At 42.7% G+C, this 23,570-nt stretch overlaps 1 protein-coding gene across 1 annotated transcript; it reads right to left on the bottom strand.

Moving 5' to 3' along the window:
* Window positions 1–584: 584 nt before the first annotated feature.
* LOC116893355 (zinc finger protein 709-like) lies at window positions 585–14,439 on the bottom strand. The gene is made up of 6 exons (XM_032895160.1): window positions 14,418–14,439; window positions 3,921–4,047; window positions 3,692–3,752; window positions 2,933–3,147; window positions 1,083–2,825; window positions 585–964 (listed from the first exon to the last, which is right to left on the bottom strand). The coding sequence occupies exons 1-6, from the start codon at window positions 14,418–14,420 to the stop codon at window positions 585–587; spliced, it is 2,529 nt and encodes an 842-aa protein (XP_032751051.1). The 5' UTR covers window positions 14,421–14,439.
* Between the last annotated feature and the right edge of the window lie 9,131 nt (window positions 14,440–23,570).

Raw genomic sequence — 23,570 nt, forward strand, 5'->3', positions numbered from 1 at the left:
TGAGCATTATAGGTTAATTTGCATGAGGATTTTAAAATACATATGGTTTACGCCGATAGTCTTCATGACTTTTAGTGTAGTTAAAATTTTTACAAACTTTACTTTCCAAACTATTTTCAATCCAACATTTATTCTTATACGAGCTACCTCTATTTGCATTATCATGTGTGTATTCCAGAGGATATATGAAAAATCAGGTATCCTTACATTATATTCATTCCAAAGGTATTCCACCAGTGATGTTCAAGTCTTCAAATGGAACCAAACATCTTTTGTTTTTTTTTGAGACAGGGTTTCTCTGTGTAGCCCCAATTGTTTTGTAACTCACTCTACTGAGTAGGCTGGGCCTGAACAAGAGATCTGCCTACCTTTGCTGCCCCAGTGCTGGGATTAAAGTCATTCACCGCCATGTCAAGCTTGGAACTGAACAACTTAATTCACTGACTATTGATAGGTCCTTCTTCAGCAGTCTATGATTAAAAACGCCACCACCATCACTTGTTTTATACCACCAGAATTTCTTCCCAGGAGTTACTTTTAAACACTACAAAGAAATTGGAAAGTCTAAAAATTTTTGCTCACTGTCAACATTCCTGGGGCCTTCTCTCCAGCATGAGATTTTCCATGTCTTTGAAAGGATCGGTGACATCTAAAGGTCTTCCCACACTGCGTGCATTCATACGGTTTCTCATGACTATGAGTTCTTTCGTGTCTTTGAAGGGAACTGTGACACCTGAAGGTTTTATCACATTGTTTACACTCAAAGGGTTTTTCTCCTGTATGGATCCTCTCGTGTACTTGAAGAGAAGGGAGCCGCCAGAAGGCTTTACCACAGTCTTTACATTCATAAGGCTTTTCCTCAGAGTGAGTTCTTTCATGTAATCGAAGGGAGCTCTGAACTCTGAAGGCCTTACCACACTGTTTGCATCCGTAAGGCTTTTCTCCAGTGTGCGTCCTTTCATGTCTTTGAAGAAAGGAAGGGTAAATGAAGCTTTTACCGCATACCTTACACTCATAGCGTCTCTCGGCAGAGTGAGACCTTTCATGCATCTGAAGTAAGTATCGAGAGACAAAGGACTTACCACACTGCTTACAGTCACAGAGATTTGTTTCAGCTTTCTTTCTTTCCTGTATAGGGTTACCAAGACTGAGAACTTTATCATGCTGCTTACATCCATCGGGCTTTTCATGCGTGTGAGATAGTTCGTGTACTTGAAGACTGCTGAGGACCGTGAAGGCTTCACCACACTGCTTACATTCATGGGGCTTCTCTCCAGTGTGGGTTCTCTCATGTAGCTGAAGGGAGCTTGAACAACTGAGAATTTTATCACACTGCTTACACTGGTAAGCTTTTTCTTCAGGATGAGCCCTTTCATGCACTTGGAAATAATTGAATCTTCTGACGGTTTTCTCAAATGGCTGACATTCGTACAGTTTTTCTCCAGTATGAGTTAGTTCATGTAACTGAAGAGCACCAGGACAACTGAGCCTTTTACCACACTGTTTCCATGCATACTGTCTTTCTTCAGTGTGGGTTCTTTTATGTATGCGAACATAAGTGAGACTCCTAAATGTTTTACCACACTGCTCACACGCATAGGGTTTTTCATTAGTGTGAGCTCTTAAATGCTTCTCAAGTAAGCAGGGAAAACTGAAGGACTGACCACACCATTTACATGCAAATTTACATGGATAGCTCTTTTTTCTAGTGTGAATCTTTTTATGTCTTTCCAGGGAAGAGGAATAAAAAAAGGCTTTACTACATAGCTTACATTTATAGGGCTTTTCTACAGTATGAGATCTTTCATGCACTTGGAAGGTGCTCCAATCTCTGAAGATTTTACTACATTGCTTACATTCAAAGGGCTTCTCCTCCGTGTGCATTTTCTCGTGTCTTTGAAGGAAAGGAGGACATAGAAAGGCTTTATTACATATCTTACACGTGTAAGATTCTTCCACAGTATGAGCCCTTGCATGCAATCGAAGGGAACTATGGCTTCCAAAGGCATTACCACACTGCTTACATTTATAGGGTTTTCCCCAAGCATGAGTTCTTTTGTGTCTTTGAAGAAAGGGGGAACAAAGAAAGGCTTTACTACATATCCTACACTTAAATGGTTTCTCTCCAGTGTGAAATCTATCGTGTGTCTGAAGTAAATATGGATAAGTGAAAGACTTACCACATTGTTTACAAGCATAAGGTTTTTCCCTCGGATGAGCTATTTTATGTCTCTGAAGAGAAGACTGACTTCTGAAAGCTTTACCACACTGGTTACAATCATAGCAATTCTCTCCAGGGTGGCCTCTTTCATGTATTCGCAGGTAACTCTGACATTTGAAGGCTTTATCACACTGTTTACAAGCATAAAGTTGTTCTCCATTGTGAATCCTTTCGTGAACTCGAAGGGAACTGGGAGAACAGAGGGTTTTTCCACAGTGCTTACACTCGTAGGGGTTTTCTTCGATGTGAAAGTTTTCATGTAAGTGAAGATAACTGTGACATCTGAAGGCCTTCCCACATTGCTTACACTCGTAGGGCTTCCCTCCAATGTGAGTTAACTGGTGTAACAGAAGTGAACTCTCGTGTCTAAAGGACTTTCCACACTGCTCACACTCATAGCTTCTTCCTCCAGGATAAACTGGTTTTTGAGTCGGAAGGGAACTGGAAGAACTCAGAGCTTTACTGGATTGTTCACATTTATAACATTTGTCTTTACTGTCGGTTCTTCCATCTACAGAAAGAGAACAATGGCAAACGACGGCCACTCCACATGGTTCATAGGATGTTTCAGCGCTCTCACTTTGGGGCTGTATTCCCCATGAACCTGGAAAATAAAAAGATTTTGAAAACATTTCATTTTCATAAGGTATCATTACACATTTGTGAGTTTAAGATTTTTTTTACATTATTTATACTTATATTGCCTCTTACCATATTTGTGTTCAGATGGTTTGTCCCCTAAGTGAGACATGATGTGCTCACTAAAGGATAAATGACACGTGAAAACTTTGCCACACACACCACATTCAAGTGGTTTTACTCCAGTAGAACTGTTAGTACTCCTACGGAAATTTGGTATCCAGGTAAAGGTTTCTTGAAACTGACCACCTTCTTTATGCTCGTAAATTGCATCTATCATGTAACTTCTGTAAAAAAGAATAAACATGTTAGCAATGGCTGCTTCACTAACGACTGCCTGCTTACTAGTAGGTGTTGTACTTACTCTAGTCATAAAAGTTAAGGAAACCGGATGCTTTTGCCACCTGAATGGTCTCACAGAAAGAACTAATGATTCTACAGTATCTGCCCAAAGAGCTACTATCAAAACAGCCCCATACAGGCCAGAGAGATGGCTCAGCCGTTAAGAGCACTGGCTTCTTCTCTTCCAACTCCCAGCATCCACTTGGTGGCTCACAACCACCTATGACTCTAGTCCCATGGAATCCAATGCTGTCTTCTCGTGTGTAGTTGTATCTGCAGACCCATATACCCATGTATGTGAAATACATAAGTAAATAAATCACATATATATATATATATCAATCATTGCTCTGAGGTATTTCTATCCTGTGAAACTGGTGATGCTGCTGAAATGCTTTACCACCCTTCCAGCTCCTTCTGTTTTACTTTTCATAACATGTTTAAGAGTTTCTCAAGGAAAACTTTCTTCTACATGGATATGAAAATTACCTTAGGTATCTCCAAGAATGTCTGTACTGCTCTTCAGTGTTCTGGTCTTCCCATTTGATGCCTAAAATCAAGATTATACCCCCATATCACAAATTATTAGAAATAACAGAAAAATGAGTTTCTTGGTTTGACATACACTGGGCCCATTCCTGTTTATTGATTTCTCTCTTTCCAAATCAAAGAACCAAGGAACACTTGTTCCTGTTCAAAATAAACAGTGGCTTCTTACCTATCGAAGCAAGGTTATTGCAGGTTTCCAGCATCACATCTCTGTATAGTTTCCTCTGAGAAGGATCCAGCAAAACCCATTCTTCCTGGCTGAACTCCACAGCCACATCTTCAAAGGCCAAAAACTCCTAAACATCCCGAATGTACACAGAAGAGAACACATGAGACTAACAGATCTAGAGGGTTTATACTCAATTGATAATATGTCCATATAACTTTTTAGTATTCAGGAATTTATTCAATGAAATTGAAATTCTAATGCTAGCCCTGAGATATTTTTTTTAAAAAAAGACAACAACAAAGAGGTCTAGATCAGTCAGGACTACACAGTGAGACCTTGACTCCATGGAAAGGAAAAGGAAGAAGAAAAGGAAAAGGAAAAGGAAAAGGAAAAGAAGAGGAAAAGGAAAAGGAAAAGGAAGAGGAAAAGGAAAAGGAAAAGGAAGAGGAAAAGGAAAAGGAAAAGGGAGGAAGGAATCAAGGCGAGCACAGTAGGAATACTCTTCATGACTATGCCTAAGATATAAACGTGCTGGTAGGCCATCTCTTTTTTTTTTTCTAGAGGGCTTTCTAATGCCTATAATAACAGAATTCTGCTGAATGCTATACAGGAAAGAGCCAGCATTAGGAGTCAAGAGGTTGCTTTTACTTACATATTTCTACACACAGAGTGGACTTTTTCTGGTATTAAGGAACCTAAGATTTTGGGAGACATCCCACTAACATAAATGGTAAGAGCAGTTCTCTTATCCTAAATGACTACATGAACACTGCAATTTTCTGAATTGTTAGTTTTCTGAATGTTCTATACATTTAGAGGTAGCAAGAAAATTTCCCACCGCCCCCAATGATGTGAGCAATGAGTCTACTGAGTTCCTCTGGAAGATAACACTTCATGCATATTGTCACTTGTTAAGTGAAGAACTGATTACATCAAGAAAAAACATTTAGAAATCTCAAAAGGAATTCATACCATGCAGAATTTACCACAACAAGAATGATTGATGATCCTAACTACAATAAAATCAACATCCATTAAGTAAACAGAAATGCAGAATGAAACAATTAGATGATATGTGTTTTTATAGAGAATGCAATGGTGTCAAGAGTGTTGGCATGTACTTATAGTCCCAGCTATTTGGGAGACCAGTATATAAAATCACTTGCATTCAGGAGTTCAAAGCCAAGCTGTACTCTATTGCAAGGCTTCCACTTCAGGAAGGAAGAAGATAGTGAAGAATAAGTGGGAGGGGGGAAGAAAAGAGTGATCAAATGTCATCTCTTCCGGATTATACCTTTATAAAATCACATGAAATTAAAGAAATAAAATAAAGAACAGACTTATAGCAGGAGAGAGGCCCAGAGGGCCAGGGGAATGAATGGAAATCTTCAGCTGTAGGGAGTGGGGTGTTGGGGGGAGTCTCTAGGAAGTCCCAGAGACCTGGGGTGGGAGAGGCTCTCAGAAGTCAAAGTGCATGACCTTACAGAAATGCCTAACAGTGGGGACATGGAACCCAGAGAGGTCACCTCCTATAGCAAGGCAGGACCAGCAGTAGAGGGATAAGGACACCAACACATCCACAAAAGCTTCAACCCAAAAATCTGTCCTGACTAAAAGAAATGCAGGGACAAAGACGGAGGAAAGACTGAAAGAATGGCTGACCAATAAGCAGTCCAACCCATGGGCAAGCACCAATCCCTGACGTTATTAGTGATACTCTGTCATGCTTACAGACAGGAGTCTAGCTTACCTAATCTCTGAGAGGCTTTACCCAGCAGCTAACAGAAACAGATACAGATACCCACAGCCAAACATGGACGGAGGTCAGGGACTCTTATGGAAGAGTTGGAGGAAGGACTGAAAGTCCTGGAGGGGATGGGAACACCACAGGAAGACCAACAAAGTCAACTAATCTGGACCCCTGGGAGCTCTGGGAGACTGAGCCACCAACCAAAGAACATACATGGGCTGGAAATGAGGCCCCTGGCACATATGTAGCAGATGTGCAGCTCGGTCTCCATTTGAGTCCCCCAACAAAACAGAGGCTCTCCCTAAAACTGTAGCCTTACTGTGGTATCCCAACAGGGCTGCTTTGTGTAGCCTCAGGGGGAGGGATGTGCCTCATCTAGCACTCCTCTTAGAGGAGAAGGGGGAGGAGGATAGCGGGGAGGGAGTATGGGAGGAGAGGGTGGGATGTAAATAAATAAATTTAAATTTAAAAGCTGCAACTTATCAGTAATTAATTTAACTTTCTACTAATCCAAATGCTTAGAAATTGTCAGTCTTCTAAACAATAAAGTGATGGTTTGCCTAGCACACAGTAAAGACTTTCAAACCACTTTGGAGAAAGGCACAAAGGGACAAAAATAAAAGCAAATCTCCACATTTTGAAGATTTCATGGCCCTTTATTTAGTGGCACTAAAAAACGGCCAGCTTTATTCAAAAAGTGCAAAATTTACTACTCTACAAGATAGGGTATTCATATATCTACCTTGATATCAGATATGGACCACACCATAAGGAACCAAGTCATCCTTCACCCTCTGATCTATGCAGCTCCCTCTGTGGGCTGACTGCCTCCTTGAAATATCTCAGTAACCTTTGTCTGTGCGTGCCTTTGAGAATCCTTTTGACTGTCATCGGCCTTCCAGGTGTTGTTTTGTCCAGCATTCTGATGGCTTACAACGGGACTCTCTTCTTACCTCTGGTGTTTATGGTGATCAGCTAAAGGTTGCTTTAAGTGACTCTAAAGCTTTTGTCTCCCTTAAGAGGATAGGCGAAGAAGTCCTTTTGGGTCCTTACAGAAAGATATGCTTCCCATTCAAAACTGATGGACACGGGCCAAAGCAATCTTTGTTGGCATTTTAAGGTTATGGGGGTGGGGGACCACTAACTGTTGTAACCTACAATTTTAAGGGACTTCATTTCTCCTGTTCTCTAGATTCCTTCGCTTTCTACCTGTAAGTCTCTTATAACTTTTCCCCCTTATCCAGATACATTCTACTTCCACATACATACTCAGGAGTTTAACGCAGAGAATTCAGAAGTAAATAAAAGCTATACTGTAACCTTCGGAAAATATTCCTCAGGCTGGGTGTGATGGTGCCTGCCTTTCATCCTGGTACACAGGAGGCAGAATCAGGCCCATCTCTGAATCTGAGGCCAACCTGGTCAACATAGCAAGTTCTAGGCAAGAACTAAGTGGTGAGACCCTGTCTCAAAAACAAAACAAAAACAAACAAAAACCACAAATCCATATACATGTATGAGGTGGCTAGTAGGGCCCAGCACTAGCCAAACACATGTGTCTTTCCCTATCCCAACTGTTCCAAACCTCAACTGTGATCATTTTGCCCAAGAATCCCCTCTCCCTGCATTAAGGATTCAAAGGTCTAATTGTAGTCTTTTGACCTAAGCTGGCCAATACATTTATATAATTTTATTTTTAAATTATTTTTATGTGTTTGCCTGCATTTACGTCTATGTACCATATGCATACTTGGTGCTCATGGTGATCACAATTGGCCATCAGATCCCCTTGGACTAGAGGTATAGACAGTTAGGAGCCTCCATGTGGGTGCTGGCAACAGAACCTAGGTCCTTTGGAAGAGTAGCTACTGTTCTAGCCAATGAGCCATCTCTCCAGTACCTATCTATAGCATTCTAACCACTTGCTATATGCATACAAAGAGGTTCCATACCTAGTCTTCGGTAGGAATCTGAACCAATGAGAGCCACAGTCATACCCGGATAACAGAGATACAGCATTCACAGGAAACCCAAATGATCATATCAAGACCCCTACATAGGAGACAATGGGGAAAGAACCCTCAGGAATATGACTTCAGTTTCTTAGAAAGAAAAAGGCTGCTCAACGCCTTTAACTATGCTGTTATGAGCATAACAAAGGTTCCTTCCAAGAACCTCGTTCTTCTTCATTTAGCATGGGTTGGCTGATCATGCAACAATACTTTAACCCGGCTAAAGGAAAACTACCTGTGTATTTTATAAAAACCTCTTCAGATATTAAACAAAAGTTTCAAAAATCAGAACAGGGACCCTAAACTCCTTTTCTCCTACTTTCTAGATAGAGCCTTTAAGACTGTATTTAATAATTAAGAGGAGGACTAGAAAAGCCCTGTGGTCCATCATAGTACTTCAGCTGTGAGAGCACAAAGCAACCCAGCTATCATAAACCTCCCGTGAGACCAATCTAAATTGCAAACTGAGGGCCACTAGAATCCACCTCCTGCCATCTTCTATCTAAAAATCTCACACTGGGGCCAAACATGAAAACTGACCAATACCCTAACTTCGGTCCCGTACGATAAGGGATTACTTCCCTTTTGAAGACATGACGCTGGGGTTATTCAGGCTCAAGTTTTCCTTGGTACTCCATGCATAAGCCTCAGATGATCCAAGAAATACCAAGGGCTATGACTACACTGCATTCTCCTCCCAGTGACCTTTCTAATTTAACATCTGGGTCCTTAGTCTTCCTCCCTAGCACTAATGGAAAACTCCAACAAGCACACTATACACCTCTTCAACACATGGGATAAACATCATTCATTCATTCCTTTTGGTTCTCCCCAGCTGCCCAATTCCCTTCCTAAGTAGGACATTTCAACCAACCTCCAGGCCATTCATCACATCAGACACCCTAAGCCCCTACCCTAAAAAGGCCCAAGAATGTCTAGGGCCCCAAACATTCTCCCCTATCTCTACTATGCACCCCTACATCTTATAACAAGTTCCCCTTCAAGTGTGAGGCATCTCTAATCCCAGATGCTAACAGCCCCTTCTGCCACAATTGTCATTAAAGACAACTTTCTTCAAAGGCACAATTAAAAACCTAAGACTTAGAAGGGGTTACCACTTTTTGTTGACACATCCTTAACTGTGATCCAACCTTTCCACAGGTCTTAATCTTTACACTGTAGGAAGAAATACACTCTTGTTGAGACTTTAAGGATGCTTTATCTCTGTATTTGAACCCACCCAGACTCAGTTCCTATTTGGCTTTAAATGGCAGGACCCCTTATCCCAGATAGTCAATCATTCACCTGAAGTGTCAGGCCTCAAGACGTGTTGGACACCCCTACCCTTTTGCCATGGAAGAAAACCTTTCTTCCTTGAAATTAACAGATACCTCTTAGTACACAGGTGATTTATTAACCTCTATTAACAGACTTCTTACCTCACAGCAGAACACCACTACCGCTCATCAGATTAGTCTCACAGGGACACTTAGATTTCCCATTCTAAGTAGGCAGTAATCCCCCTACTAAGGATTTTATATCAACAGGCACAAGGAGCCTTCCCAGACACAAAAGACATCCTACAAGATATCTAACCACAAAAGAATTAATAACCTATGACCATAACTTATCTGCCAACAGTTAAAGCTTTTTCACCCCAGAAACTCGAGAAGCCTACCCACGTGAACCTCTTGGAGATTTTCATTTCTTCTTCCCATGAGACCAAAGTAAAACGCACCCCACACCGGCAACTCCAAGTGCTTTTTGCTTTCACCTGAGTTCTATGACTGTACGAGCCCTACCTTCTTATTCCCTTGATGTCACTTCAGGGAATGTATCCCAAACCTGCTTCTTAAGCTTTAAACCATGCCACAAACAAGGATATCGCCTATGTCAGGTTCTGATGACCCCGAGACCGCAGAGCTAGATACCTACCATTCGTCCATCTTTCCAGCTGCTACTGTCATGCTCCTTCTCTCTCTTTGTAAAAGTCATGTTATGGTGCCACATTTAACCATTATGGCTTTTGTTAAAGACAGATGAAAGGATAAAAACATACATGTTACCACTAAATTTTGGAGGGACAACTCTTTTAGAGACTTAAGGGCTAACTTTTCTAACTCTTGCTTATCGGTTATGATTGGTGTTATGGGAAGGGAGGCCATTGCTTAACCTTTTGGTGCTACAGACGCCTTCCAGATCACAGATCATTAAGTTCCAGATGCCACTATCTCAGAGATATACACATTAACACAGCATGGATGTAGGCATCAAGACAACATTCAACGGTGGACCTTGCTTTCCAACTTGAGGCAGATCTCTCACTTCTGCTGCTGCACTACATATTCCCCAGCTTCCAGGGGATCCTCCTGTCTCTTTCTACCATCTCACCATATGTGACTACAGACATGCACTATGCATCTGCTTTTTATGTGGGTTCCTGGACTCAGGTCATCGGTTGAAGCAGCACATGTGTTTTACCACTGAGCCGTCTCATATTTTAATGTTTGGAGTATTTGAAATAATTCGCTCTCCTCTAATTTTAATTTTCCTTCTCGCCAGTTTCACTCAATCCCATAGCTATAACCTCATGTAGCATGGTCAATTCTGAATTTAGGAAAGACTGGCCTTTGATGTCTAAAATAGTGTAACTCTTATTTGTGACTAACAGTTTCATTTAGTGTTGGTTTAATATTATATTAGGTTTTGGTTGGGGAAAGTAAATGTTTCATCAGTGGGATAGTTAAGTTTTAGGAGACAATTTGACAAAGTATCTCATTAGAGTCTCAAGGAGGGGACAATCTAGATCAGGCTCTCATCTGGGCGAGCCTATGGAGAACTGTCTTGACTATATTAACTGAGGCAGGAAGAACCAGCCACAGGAGGTAGCACTGTCTCCTAGGCAGGACCTGCATGACATAAATGGGGTAGGAGGGGGTGCTGAGCACAAGTAAGCACGAATATATCCACCCTCCCTCCGCTCTAAGTTCTTGTCCTGCTTCCCCCTCGATGGACTGTAGCCTGGGACTGTTAGCAGAATAAGCCTTTCATCCCTTAATGCTGCTTTTATCAGACCATTTTACCACAGCATCAGAAAGGAAACTAAGACTTTAGCAACAATCCTCTAGTTTCCAAAACTGGTTAAGCCCTTTCATTTCTTTCCTTAAATGGGTTAAAATCCAATTAAAACAGACTGCCCATCTGTCGCTAGTTTTGTCTAGGGCTCCCAATTTAGCATGTTAAGGAAAAGGAAGAAAAAAAAATCCAGGCACAGTGACACACACCTGCAAAGGCAGGCAAATCTAAGTTCAAAGCCAGCACAGTTCACAGAGACCCTGTCTTAACACCCCACCACCACCGTTAAAAAAAAGAGACTATCAAATGTTCCCTACTGAAGAAACCATGACAAGCTCAGCAGCCAGAATTAAACATAACACCAGCCGGAAAACCAGATGATAGCTTTTCTCAAACATTTATGACTTTGTTGATTTCTTGATCCTCAAAAATCAAAGTATCTCTACTTCAGGGAAACTGCTTTAGATCAGATTTATATGCTGGCAAAGGGAGGAGCTCTCTGCGGTTATTTTCTCCTGCTGTGTATCATCAGGTTTGTCCTGGACATTTATGATAATGTGAGGACGCTCAAGATACTAAGTGATCAACCCTTTCTATGTCTTCCTGACTGAGCCAATAAAGGTTCTTGCAGCCTGGAAACAGGATCTATTTTGAGGTATCACTATAAACTTATTAAAAATCCTGAGACTAGAAAGACGGCTCTGCGGTTAGGAGCACTAGCTGCTCTTCCCCAGGACCTAGGATCAATTCCTAACGCCCACATGGCAGCTCACAACTGTTTGTAACTCCACCTCCAGGGGGATCTGACACCCTCGCAGGAATACACATAGGCAAACCACCAATGCACTTAAAGTAAAAATAAATAACAAAACCATTTAAAGTGTTATTATAAATCCTGGAGTAGTCACCCTGACACTTCTATCCTGGAGAAAGTGGGGCAGGGGAGATGAGGATGGAGAGGGAGAGAGGGAGAGGGAGGGAAAAGGAGACAGACAGACAGACAGACAGACAGACACACACACACACACACACACACAGACTCAGAGAGAGACAGAGAGATTCTAATTTTGGCACCTTTATGATTAGGTACTAAGAATTCCTAAACTACAGGCAGCACACTGGAAAATGTGGATATTAAATCAAAGTTTTACATAACACATAATAAAGAAGAGGTCTCAAGAAAAAATTAAGTATTTCAACAGAATCAAAAGGACATCTTACAATAATGTATGCCACAAAGCACAAGCCATATTTGGGAGAGATTAAAACAATAAAAGCCAGTACTACAAAAAAAAAAAAAAAAAAAAGACAGCTGAAAGTAAGTCATTCTGTAATAGGGGGCTAGGAGAAGAAAAACTAAATCAAGCACGGGAAAATAACAGGCAATCGGGAGACAACCAATCACTCTAACACTTGGCTTTTCAAAACTACTGTTAGAACTGTTTCGTCTACAGCTGCTCTGAGAAACTAAGCAGGATTTGGCCTGCTCAGTACTTGGATGAGGAAATTATACGGTGCCATCATTAGCACGAACATTAAAGGAACCACAAAGGCACACGGTGAACAACCCAGACCACAAATTTAGTAATTTAGAAGAAATGAACAAATTTTCTGAAAGGCAAACAGAGAGATAGCCAGTATGAGTATGCCTATGTCCTGAAAAAAATGAAATCACTACTTCAAAATTAAAAAAAAAAAAAGATGGGGTTGGGGATTTAGCTCAGTGGTAGAGCTCTTGCCTAGCATGCGGAAGGCCCTGGGTTCGGTCCCCAGCTCCGAAAAAAAGAAAAAAGAAAAAAAAAAAAAAGACGAGATGCAAATTATCTCAATCGTCAACTTTTCAACAACTAAGATATGGCAGTAATTTAGTAAAACACCCTCTAAAGAAAGCAAGCAAATACTGGTTCAAAATTCGAGATCGACATTACCACAACACCAAAACAACACAGAAGAAAAAAAAAAAAAAAGCTAAAGAATGCCCAATGCGAAACCTCTCAACAAACATTAATAATCCAAGTTTTCAAGTGTATTTCTAAAATAACTAAAACCAGGCAGTGTGCATACACGTGTCTGTAACGCTAGCATTTGGCATGCTGAAATGGAACTGATGTGTGTTTGAAGCCTAGCCTGGTCTGCAGGATAAAAGCCCACCTGAAAACAGAGTCCATCCCAAACCATGCCGGAATCACCTCAGTTCCAGAAAAGTCCGTTCAAGCCTCAAACTTCAGACTGTGAACAAGGTTCCGTGGGAGAAGACATGCCCAGCGTTATGCAAATGGCTGCTTTAATCTCCATCAGTAAAAACTTAAAAAGGTGATCCACCAAACTGACCAAGTTAAACGGCAAAACCATGTCATCATACTACTAACTGCCTATAAAACCTGTACTGCCCGAAAAGGCAGAACACCAAACTGTTAAAATGAAAGAATCCAAGAACCAGCAAGACTTTAGGACACCAGGAACTTGTAAGACTTGCCAGATTAATATACAAACTGTACATCAGACGAAAGAACACTGGGATGTAAAATTAAAACCACCACAGAGCTTATATAGGAAAGATAAAAGTGAGACACGTTTGCATGTTAATGTAATCGATGTCTGAACAGAAAAAAAAATTATTCATTTCTAATACAAAAACAATCAAAAGAACTTAGTAAGTGGAGGGGTTTACATGATTTTGGAAAGAAGCCTCGAAACTGTGACAGTTATCATTTTGATCTACAGATTCAACAAATCCCAATGTAAATCTTCACAATTTATGCCGAAATGAACAGAAAGTTGATCTAAACATTATCTGGCAAGAGATACTCAGAATCGGGAGAAAAGCTTGACTTCTACCATGTGGCCCTTAACTCCTTCCCCAGAAACACACACACACACACACACACACACACACACACACACACACACACTCACAAAAAAGGGGCCATATATAGACACACACCCTTAATCCCAGCACTCTGGAGGTGGGTTTAGGTAGCCGGATCAGAAGTTCAAGGTCTTCCTCGGCTAAGAGAAAGTTTGAGGCCAGCCTGGGAAACACGAGATCCTGTCTCAAAAAAAGAAAAAGAAAAAAGTTAACGCAATACTGAAACATTAACAGTACACTACCTGACTTTACGACTTCCAATAAAACTGTGATAATCAAAGAAGTATGGTATTTCGAAATTAAGAAATATCAATTTAAAAAGTCGGAAGCAAGCCCAAAATACAGTAAGCGATTTGACAAACCAGTGAACCAAACACACACGTATATAAACAAAATATTGGGTAGACTTTACCACTTTGGCAAAACTAACTTGAAGTGGATCCAACATAAACCGGAAACGTAAACATCAAAACTTCTATAACTCGAAGAAACTAAGAGTACCTTGACTTAGCAACAAGCCCTCCGGACAAAAAGAGCATAGGCTCTGAGCGCCTACACACCTGCGACGTCACCAACCCCAGCGTCCCCAGCGCAGGGCGGAGCCTTTCGCTACTTCCTTGCTCTGCGCAGAAGCGGCCGAGAGGCGGAGCTGCCCAGAGGCCGCCGGCCCAGGGCCTAGGTTGCTTCGCGGGTTGTCGGCCCCGCCCCAGTCCCGAAGAGCACCCATCACAACGGCTCCGATGGCTCAGCCACCGCCCCTCACCCCCTGGGGACAGCGGCCCCTCGCTCACCATGGCGCAGCTTCCGAGCTCGCCCACGATACCAGCTCCCGATACCAGCGATAAAAGCAGGGCCCACTTGTACCCCTGTCCGCCACGGAGAACCCACATACACCCGCGACCCAAAATAAAACCCGCCTGCCGGAGATCCTGATTGGACGGAACGCTCCAATACTCTGATTGGCTAGCGAGACCTGCGATGGAAAGAGCTCCTTTAGGGAGGAAGCCCAATTCAAAAGGACAGGGACCATGCGTTTTAGAAGTTGCTCTAGCCTCTTGCACTCGGTAGGCACTCTTTACCTTTCCTCCGGGTCACAAGGTCGCTAGTATTAGTATAACTCGTTACACAACGTCCAACGAGTGATCCCCGCCCCAGCTGGAAGGGTGCCACATTAGAACAGGTCCTGAGGTCCTCTAAGGATCATCAATCTCAGTAAAGCACACCTAGGATTGCTCACATCTTCTCTCTCAGGCTGCATATTTTCAGCCAGAACAATAGTAACAATACTTAGCCTGGTATTGTGGGCGAAGCCTTCATCCTAGCACAAAAGAGGAAGCGCTAGGAGGATCAGCAGCAGTTCAAGGCTGGCCTGGGTTACAACGGACTGTCAATAAATGACACCAGGCAAGAGATTTTTTTAAAAAGGGAAAAAAGGAGTTTAGAAAAAAGAGTAGAGATTAGATCAGAAGTCTGTGAAATGGGTAATCCAATAATAACAAACCCCTCAAAAAAAAAAAAACAAACACCAAAACATCCAGAAACAGCACTAATGGTGTTTAAAACTCAAAAGCTGAGTTTTTAAAAAAGATTATTGTCTTCTGTTTGTGTGTGTAGAGTAACATATCCCCTGGAAGCTACAGTTACAGGCTGTTTTGAGTGCCAAGAACCAAACACTCCAGCAACCTCTGAGTGACCTCTCTGAGCCCCTAAAGTTGATCTTTTTAAAGCTAAACATGACTGATAAATTGACTTATGCAGGGAAAGGAGACGCAACTAAATCCAGACGTGAAAAAACAGCTACTGACGGTTTAGTCCTGTAATCCCAGCACAGAGAGGCTGTATTGAGAAGATTGAAAGTTCAAGGAATGGGGCGAGAGCCATTCTCCAGGGTTAAGAGTACTGGCTGTTCTTCCAGAGGACCAGGCACGAGGCAGCTCACAACTGTCTAAGTCCAGTCCCACGGAATTCAAACATCTGTTCTGCTGTCCAAGAATACTGTGTGCGTGCGTGCGTGCGTGCGTGCGTGTGTGTGTGTGTGTGTGTGTGTGTGTGTGTGTGTGTGTGTGTGTGTGTGTAAGATCCACAGATGGAGGAGACTCTCGCTCCGATCCTGAGGACAACGCCACCCCATGAACACATGGTTTATTTGGGATACCAGTACACTGGGGCTCGACGCAGTCCTCACGCAGGAGGGATGTGAAGAGTCCCGGACAGCAGAAATATAGTTTATATAGAGATACAAGGTCACAGCTATATCGGAGACGATACAAGGTCACAGCTATATCGGCACAGCTATTTCAGTACCAAGGATATCTGACTTGGCAGATGTTTCCCGCCCTGTAGTTCCCAGAATGACACAATCTATACCATCTGTTCTTACAGTCAGCTGACTTCCTGGAAAGTAGGTGGGAATGTACTGTACTTTCTGGTCTAACGTCTGGGGGCTAAGCAGAGGCCAACTTAAAAAATTTTTATTCTTTTTCTTTTTTTTGGTTCTTTTTTTCGGAGCTGGGGACCGAACCCAGGGCCTTGTGCAAAATTTTTATTCTTAAGAGATGGTTCTTAAGAGATGGCTGCACTGATGTCAAGCAGGGATCTTGTGTGTGTGTGTGTGTGTGTGTGTGTGTGTGTGTGTGTGTGTGTGTGTGTTACACAGATATAAACAGCCAAGGCACTCATACACATAAAAGTAACAATAATAATTTTTTTTAAAGTTCAAGGCACAACTGGGCAACTTGAGCAAGACTGGGTTTCAAGGCCACCCTGGACAAATTCATGAGATCATGTTTCAAAATTAAGACATGTTTTAAAAATTAGAAGGCTTGGAGACTGACGATGGCTCTGGGATTTAGAGTGGCTGCCACATTTCTATTCATAAGCATCCATAACTCCAGTTATGGGATCCTACACACTCTTTCACCTCCCTGGCATCAGGTATGCACATGGCCCACAGATGAAATAAATACACATAAAAAAAAATTTAAAACAGAACCAAAGTAAAGCTAGACTTAGCAGCACAAAACTGAAATCCCAGAATTCTGTAAAGCAGATATTGGAATTCTAGACAGATCAAGTTCCAGGAAAGACAGAGAAACCCCAGCTTTAAAAATAAGGGTGGGGGGAGGAGGGAAAAGAAGAAAAGGCTTAGTCTAACATGTGAGAAACTCTAACTGACTCCCGGTGTCTCACTAAAACAAAAATGAAAGATATTATCACCAGTTACAGAAACAGAATGGACTAGAAGAGAATAGAACTGTGGAGCATTCAATAACCTAGATGTGACCAACAGATTTCTACCATAACTGAATCAAGAAAAACTAAAAAAAAAATCTGACTAGAAAAACGTACCCAATGAAAAGATGAAATCTGGGGCTGGGGATTTAGCTCAGTGGTAGAGCGCTTACCTTGGAAGCGCAAGGCCCTGGGTTCGGTCCCCAGCTCCAAAAAAAAGAACCAAAAAAAAAAAAAAAAAAAAGATGAAATCTATCATCAAAACTCTCAACAACTAACTATATATCACATATTTAAGGAGGACATAAGAGACCCTCTACAAGCTTTTTTTTTTTTCTTTTTCGGAGCTGGGGACCGAACCCAGGGCTTTGCGGTTGCTAGGCAAGCGCTCTACCACTGAGCTAAATCCCGAACCCCTACAAGCTTTTAAAAACAAGTGAAAGTACCTTGAGACCACTATCAGGCTCAAAGCCAGACAATGGCATTACAGGAAAAGAAAGCTACAGAGAATTGCCCTGAAATCTTTAACAAAACACTAACAAACAGCGTGTAAAACAGTTCTAAATGAAGTCTTTATTTCCAGGGTGGAATAATGGCTTACCATAAAGGCATTCGCTACGCGGTACCGAGTTAGAGGAGGGAAGAACACACTGTGGGATGGACTCTTGACATACAGTAATAATAAGTCTTGCTTTCATGATACAAATGGGCACAGACTCTCCGTTTGAAATGAGAGATGTTAGCGTGCATTAGGACACATCTATACTCGGTTCTTGAATTAGGGAGGCTGAGCCAGAAGGATGAAAAGTTCCAGGTGACTCTGGGCCACACAGTGAGACCCTATCTCAAAGGAGCAAAAGCATAAAAACATTATTGGGGCCCAGGGATCTCTAGGGAAACCAAGAATGTTAACCATGTAGTGTCTCCTCAATGGAGGTGATAAAATAAAATCCCTGCATTCCACCCAGAAAGCTGATAGTGGAGGTTGTTTAATGACCTTTTTGCTTTCTGTAGACACAGATCTCAGCCAAAATGTTTGAAGCCATTTTGAATAAAATGTCCATTATAAATAAGGGTCGAATAAAGCTTAAGTTCCCAAGACCTCCCTGGGAAACTGACATCCGGTTTGGCTGAAAGAGACGTGTACCTGGGTAACTGACGTTCTGGCTGGCAAGTTTAAACAAATGCTAATGCTGTGCCTGAGCCCCCAAAGACCACCAAGGAGCTAATTCTGATGCAATCACATTAGGCTGTCTTCATTACAAGCTCCAGCTCTGGCTTCCTGCCTACCCTGACACAGCAGGATGGAGGATTGAGCTCTGAGCCTAGTTTCAGGCAAGCATTTACATTAGCAAGCAAACAAGCAAGAGGGTTCCTAGCCAGAAACACATTTGATTAGGGTGATGGGAGAGACAGGCATTAAGGCCTTTTACATAATTGGCTGGTTCTGGGAGCCAAACCATAAACTTAACTTCTGCTTTTCTCCCGATTGGTGGTTGTTAGGAGGTAAAGTGCCCAGAGGCAGGCTTGTTACCTGGAGGTGTAGATTTGCTGAGGAGTAACCTGGAAACCAGTGTTAGGTGCCAGTTTGTTAGTTAACTCAGTTCCACCTTAGGTCAGGTTCTCGAAGATGGGAGTCTGAACCCAAAAGATCTGGTCTCTCACTAGACAAGTCAATCTGTCACAGTTGAATAACTCAACCAACGGGAACAGGATAAGTATACCACAAAGACATGTTCCTAAGGAAGTTCCCTATCCCTAAATCCGGATTGGATTGGTGGGAGTATTTACCAGTGACTTGGCACAGATGTTTGTGGGTTTCTAGAGTGACTTTAATTCAGCAACCTGACTACTCTGGCTGGAATACAGGCACACCCTCAGTCCACACCTGTGGGGCAGTAAAAGACCCTGAGGAGGTTTGAAACCCCGGTGACCCTGAGGGACAGTAGGCATTTCACCTGACTCCCAGGAAATCAGGATCCTGTCACTAGCCTGCAGCCCTCCATAGATTTGTGGCCAGCAGTCACACAAGGGTAACACCCCAATCCCCTTCACAGGTACAGGATGTGACCAAGACAGATCTCCATACTAATGAGGTACCTAAAAGCCTGGAGGCTTAGACAATCACCTTTTCTTCCCAGAAAACTCCTCCCTGCCAAAGGTATTTAATCTCAGGCCCACTCTAAGAAGTGGGGTACGGCTTCACTCATCCACCTTCTGCCATGACAATAAACACCTTGAAATGCACCACTAAACTCAAGCCTACCTCCTTCCAACCGAGGACTACCGCACCCCCACCCCACCCCCTGCCCCAGCCAGCTCTGGCTGTATCCTGTGCCTCAGACCCCACTCCCCCCACCCCCGCAGCGGAGCAGTGTCCTGCAGCTTCCCACAGTGGCTGTGTGGGGTAAGCACGGGTCAAACTTTCCACATCTAGCCTCCCGAGCGCCTGAGCCCTGTGGCAGAGCGGACTTGGGACCCCCACCATTAATCCTACACACACCTTTAATCCCAAAGAAGAAGGTAAAGTTAGTAGGCAGCAGTGAGTTTGTTTGTGAGTTTAGTGTAAGTTAGCAGAGGCCGTTAAGGCCCAAGAATGAGAAGAAACCAGATTAGAACATGTTGCCAAACTTAGTATGAGGCCAAGGAGAGCAATTCAATCAGAACTGAGAGAAGCACGTTTGAGTCAGTCAGCTTGGAGAGGAGTTTAAGACAGAACAGCTGAGCATTTAGAACCAGCTGAGAGAGTTTTAAATTAGCCCAAAACTCAGCAACAGGACCTGACTCTGGAAGACAGATTGTTGAAAATACAAGAGAACTACTTTTGCTTATCACCTGGTGTGAGTAACTGTTCTTGTTCTGCCCGGGTGATGTTTATTTAAGCCCCTACTTGTGCCTTCCAGCCATTGCTTCCTGCAGAGAGCATTCCAGGAAACAGGCCCAAGCCTAACCAGAGGTGTTTCAAATGCAGATGCTTCATCAATTCTGAAAAAGACAAGAGATAAAAATAACGCGGACCTGAAGACCCGGCCCTTCTCCAGATTTAGTAGCTCTGTTCCTGGAACCAGGGGGCCATAAAACCTTTTGGCTTCCCCCTATCTCCTGGAGCCGTAAAACAATCCTGTAACTTGTGGTACATTCCCCTTTGACATCCCCCCCATCCCCTGGGGCTCACAGCCTCTGCCTTTAAATACTCTTTCTCCCAGCCTCTCGGGGTCAAACTCCACTGCCCCTGCGTGGGATATGAGTCTCGACCCCAGTGCACTGGTTCCTATCGATAAACCTCATGTGATTATAGCAAGGATGGTCTTGTGTGAGTTCTTGGGGGGAGGGGGGGTCGCGTCATCCCAAGACTTGAGTGAGGGTCTCCCCGCTCTGGGGATCTTTCACAGCCAGTGAAAGTTCAGAAAGAGCTAAAAAGGGTGAAAACAGTAAGTCAGCAGTAAGTCTCAAAGGCTGAAAACACTCTAGACCTAGATAAGATCGTACAGAGGCTAGAAGGTTCCAGGGCTAGGCCTAGCTTAGCAGATTTCGGGCTTAAAAACTCTGTGATATTCTGTCTCACGGTAGCACTTCAGCTCCCCAGTCTGTTCTGTGCCCCTGATCGATCAGTAGCAACCAGAGTACGATAAATTTTTCTCATCTGCTTAAATACTTACTAGGATAAATGTTCAATGATGCAGTCAGCTCCAATGCTGTTCTCCCTGCCTGATCAGTTTTTGCTACCTAATTCAAATAAAGATATAGCTTTGCTAGACTCTGGTGCCCACTTGGGCTGTTGACTCTCTTTCCCTGAACATATATCTTTAGCTCTGAGTAACAGACCCCATTCTCAGGGGAGGTGTCACATGTACTTTCTGACCTGCTGAGCTCTAGGCTCTCTCAGTCAGAGACCACACTAGATTCTAGGTTTTCAGCTATAGAGTCTATGGTCTTAGTCACATGTCCTTTGTCAAGGCATGTCTAAGCTTTATTGTTGCATGGAAACCTGGAACAGTATGACCGTTGCTTGGAAACTTTTCCCCCCGAATTGCATTATGTTTGATACTCTATTACTATTTGTTATGGCTTGCATACGCTCTGCCAGGGGAGTGGCACTACTAGAAGGTGTGGTCCTGTTTAGAGCATGTGTGGCCCAGTTGGAGTGGGTGTGTCACTCTGGGTGTGGGCTTTAAGACCCTCATCCTAGCTGCCTGGAAGCCAGTCTTCCACTAACAGCCTTCAGAGGAAGATGTAGAACTCTTAGCTCTGCCTGCACCATGCCTGCCTAGATGCTGCCCTTCTCCCAGTTGATGATGACAGACTGAACCTCTGACCCTGTAAGCCAGCCCAATTAAATGCTGTCCTTTCTCCTTTCTAAGACTTGTCTTGGTCATGGTGTCTGGTCACAGCAATAAAACCCTGACAAGACATTACCCTATAATTATAACCACCTGGCATCGGACTCCCTGAAGTTGGATCCAGGCTGACAAAAAGTCAATTTGAATTGAGGTTTCATTCTCATCTCTTCAAGGTTAGCTTCCCTACAGGGATCTCCTCAAATGGTAACATGACATTATGAAAGTACTTAACGGTTACTGACTTAATGTCCTTAAAAACGTTGAAATAGTAAATCAAGGTATGCATGTATTAACATAAAATGCTTCAAGACCAAAACAGAAAAACAGAAATCAACCGGGATGTAATGTAGTTGTCTTGGATTTAAATATAAAATAAAACCAGATGAATAAGAACAAACTGCTGAAAAGTTCTATTAACAGAAACAAAAGACCCTGAGAAAATGAACAGAACATCGGTGAGCTGTATAGTAAGAAGCCAACAGCAACTGGTACCTGGATTTCTTGAACAGCAGTAAAGATAGAAAAACAACTGGATAATGTTGCTGAATTTTTCAAATCAAGTTGAAAGTATAAACCCAGTGATCTCAATTCTATCTATCTACCTACCTACCTATGTCTTGCTTGCTCAAATTCACTAGAAGACCATTTTAAAAAAAAACCCTATACCAAAGCCCTCCATCATCAATTTATCTTAAAGCAAAGAAAAAGAAAACTTTAGACAGAAATGGGGGGGGGGGGTCGGAGGCACCTACTTCAGAGACATGAACTGCAACTGTGAACATACTTATCAAAAACGATTTGGGCTGGAGAGAGATGGCTCTCCCAAAGGACATGGGTTGAATTCCTAGCACCCACATGACAGCTGACAACCTTCTGTGACTTCAGCCCTAGGGGACCCAGTGCCCTCTTATCTCCTCAGTCACAAGGTATATACATGGATGCAGGCAAAATACTGATACACCTAAAATAAATAAATCTAAAACTACAAATCAGAAGACGGTGAAACATCATCCTTACAGATCTGAAAGAACAAAAGGATCAACTGAGAAATCAACTCCCTTGAAGGAAAATTGGAGATTTTATTCAGACACACTCTATAAGCCAGGATTCTCTAAAGGGATATAAAACTAATAAAACGAAAATATATGCATATATAAAGGGAATTTATCAGAGTGGTTTACAGGCTGTAACGGATCTGGCTACTCCAACAATGGCCATCTCCCAAAGGAATGGTGAAGAATCTGGTAGTTATCCAGTCCATGGGGCTGGATGTCTCAGCTGGTCTTGAGTCTACACTGGAATTCCAGAATGACTGAAAGTTAACACTCTTAGGTGTGCCTGATAGGTAGGCAGTATTTTAAGAACACATCACATAGCTGGGTGTGCTACTATATACTTTTTAGTCCCAACCCCGACTCTACCTCGGGAAGAAGCAGAAGGATCTCTCTGAGTTCAAGGTCAGCCTGGTCTGCACAGCAGGTTCAAGAGCAGCCAAAGAGGTAAGAACACCTCCTACCAAACAAAACGAAACAAAAACAAAACAAAACCCACCCACATCACAGTTTCTACTCAACTCTCTGAGAACTCAGGTGCTGCTTATAGCTTAACTGAAAATCCTCACGTAACTGTTAGAAACAAATAACTCTACAGCCCAGAATGGTGGTGCCTGCCTTTAATCACGGCAAGGCAAACGTAAGCGAGTCTCTGTGAGTTCCACCCTCAACGCCAAACACAAGAGTCTATTGGTAGCTCTAATTAGAGTGGACTCATAGAGGTGGAATGTGGATCTGATCTGGGGAGGGACAGGTGAGGGGGATGAGTACAACAAAAAATATATGAAATTCTCAAAGAATAAAAATAAATAAAAATCAGACAAAGCGTTACAGAACATTCCTGAGAAGTTTCCAACTGGGCCACCATCAAAGTAAGCCAGGATGAGCTCCTTCACTGTCGAGACGCTGAGTTTTGCCACATTTAGAAAACCCGTAAAGTAACACTGCAGAGTACCAAATATCTACTCGCCAAGGCCTTGACAACAATCTCAAAATTTAGAGGCATGAGGGAGCCTGAGGGAAACTGATTTAAAAGAAAGAAAGGAGGGGAAGGGAGGGGAAGGGAGGGGAAGAGAAGAAAAGTGATTTTTTTTTTCCCCCAGAAGTTGTAAAAGTCTGGAAAAGTGTCTCCCTTTCCCCCTTCTCAACCCTTTCCCTCCAGCCACAGAGTAAAAGTTTGAGTAGGTAAGCAAGTCACACTTTTTACAGAATTCCCCACTGGAGAGCGCACGCATATCCTACACAAATGCAGAAAACCTGATATCCTGAGGAGAAGCCACTTGTTCCCTGTATCAAATAGGTCACTAACCCCAAACTGTCT

Source organism: Rattus rattus, chromosome 2 (assembly GCF_011064425.1).
Source record: "Rattus rattus isolate New Zealand chromosome 2, Rrattus_CSIRO_v1, whole genome shotgun sequence".
In the NCBI taxonomy this organism is placed as follows: Eukaryota; Metazoa; Chordata; class Mammalia; order Rodentia; family Muridae; genus Rattus; species Rattus rattus.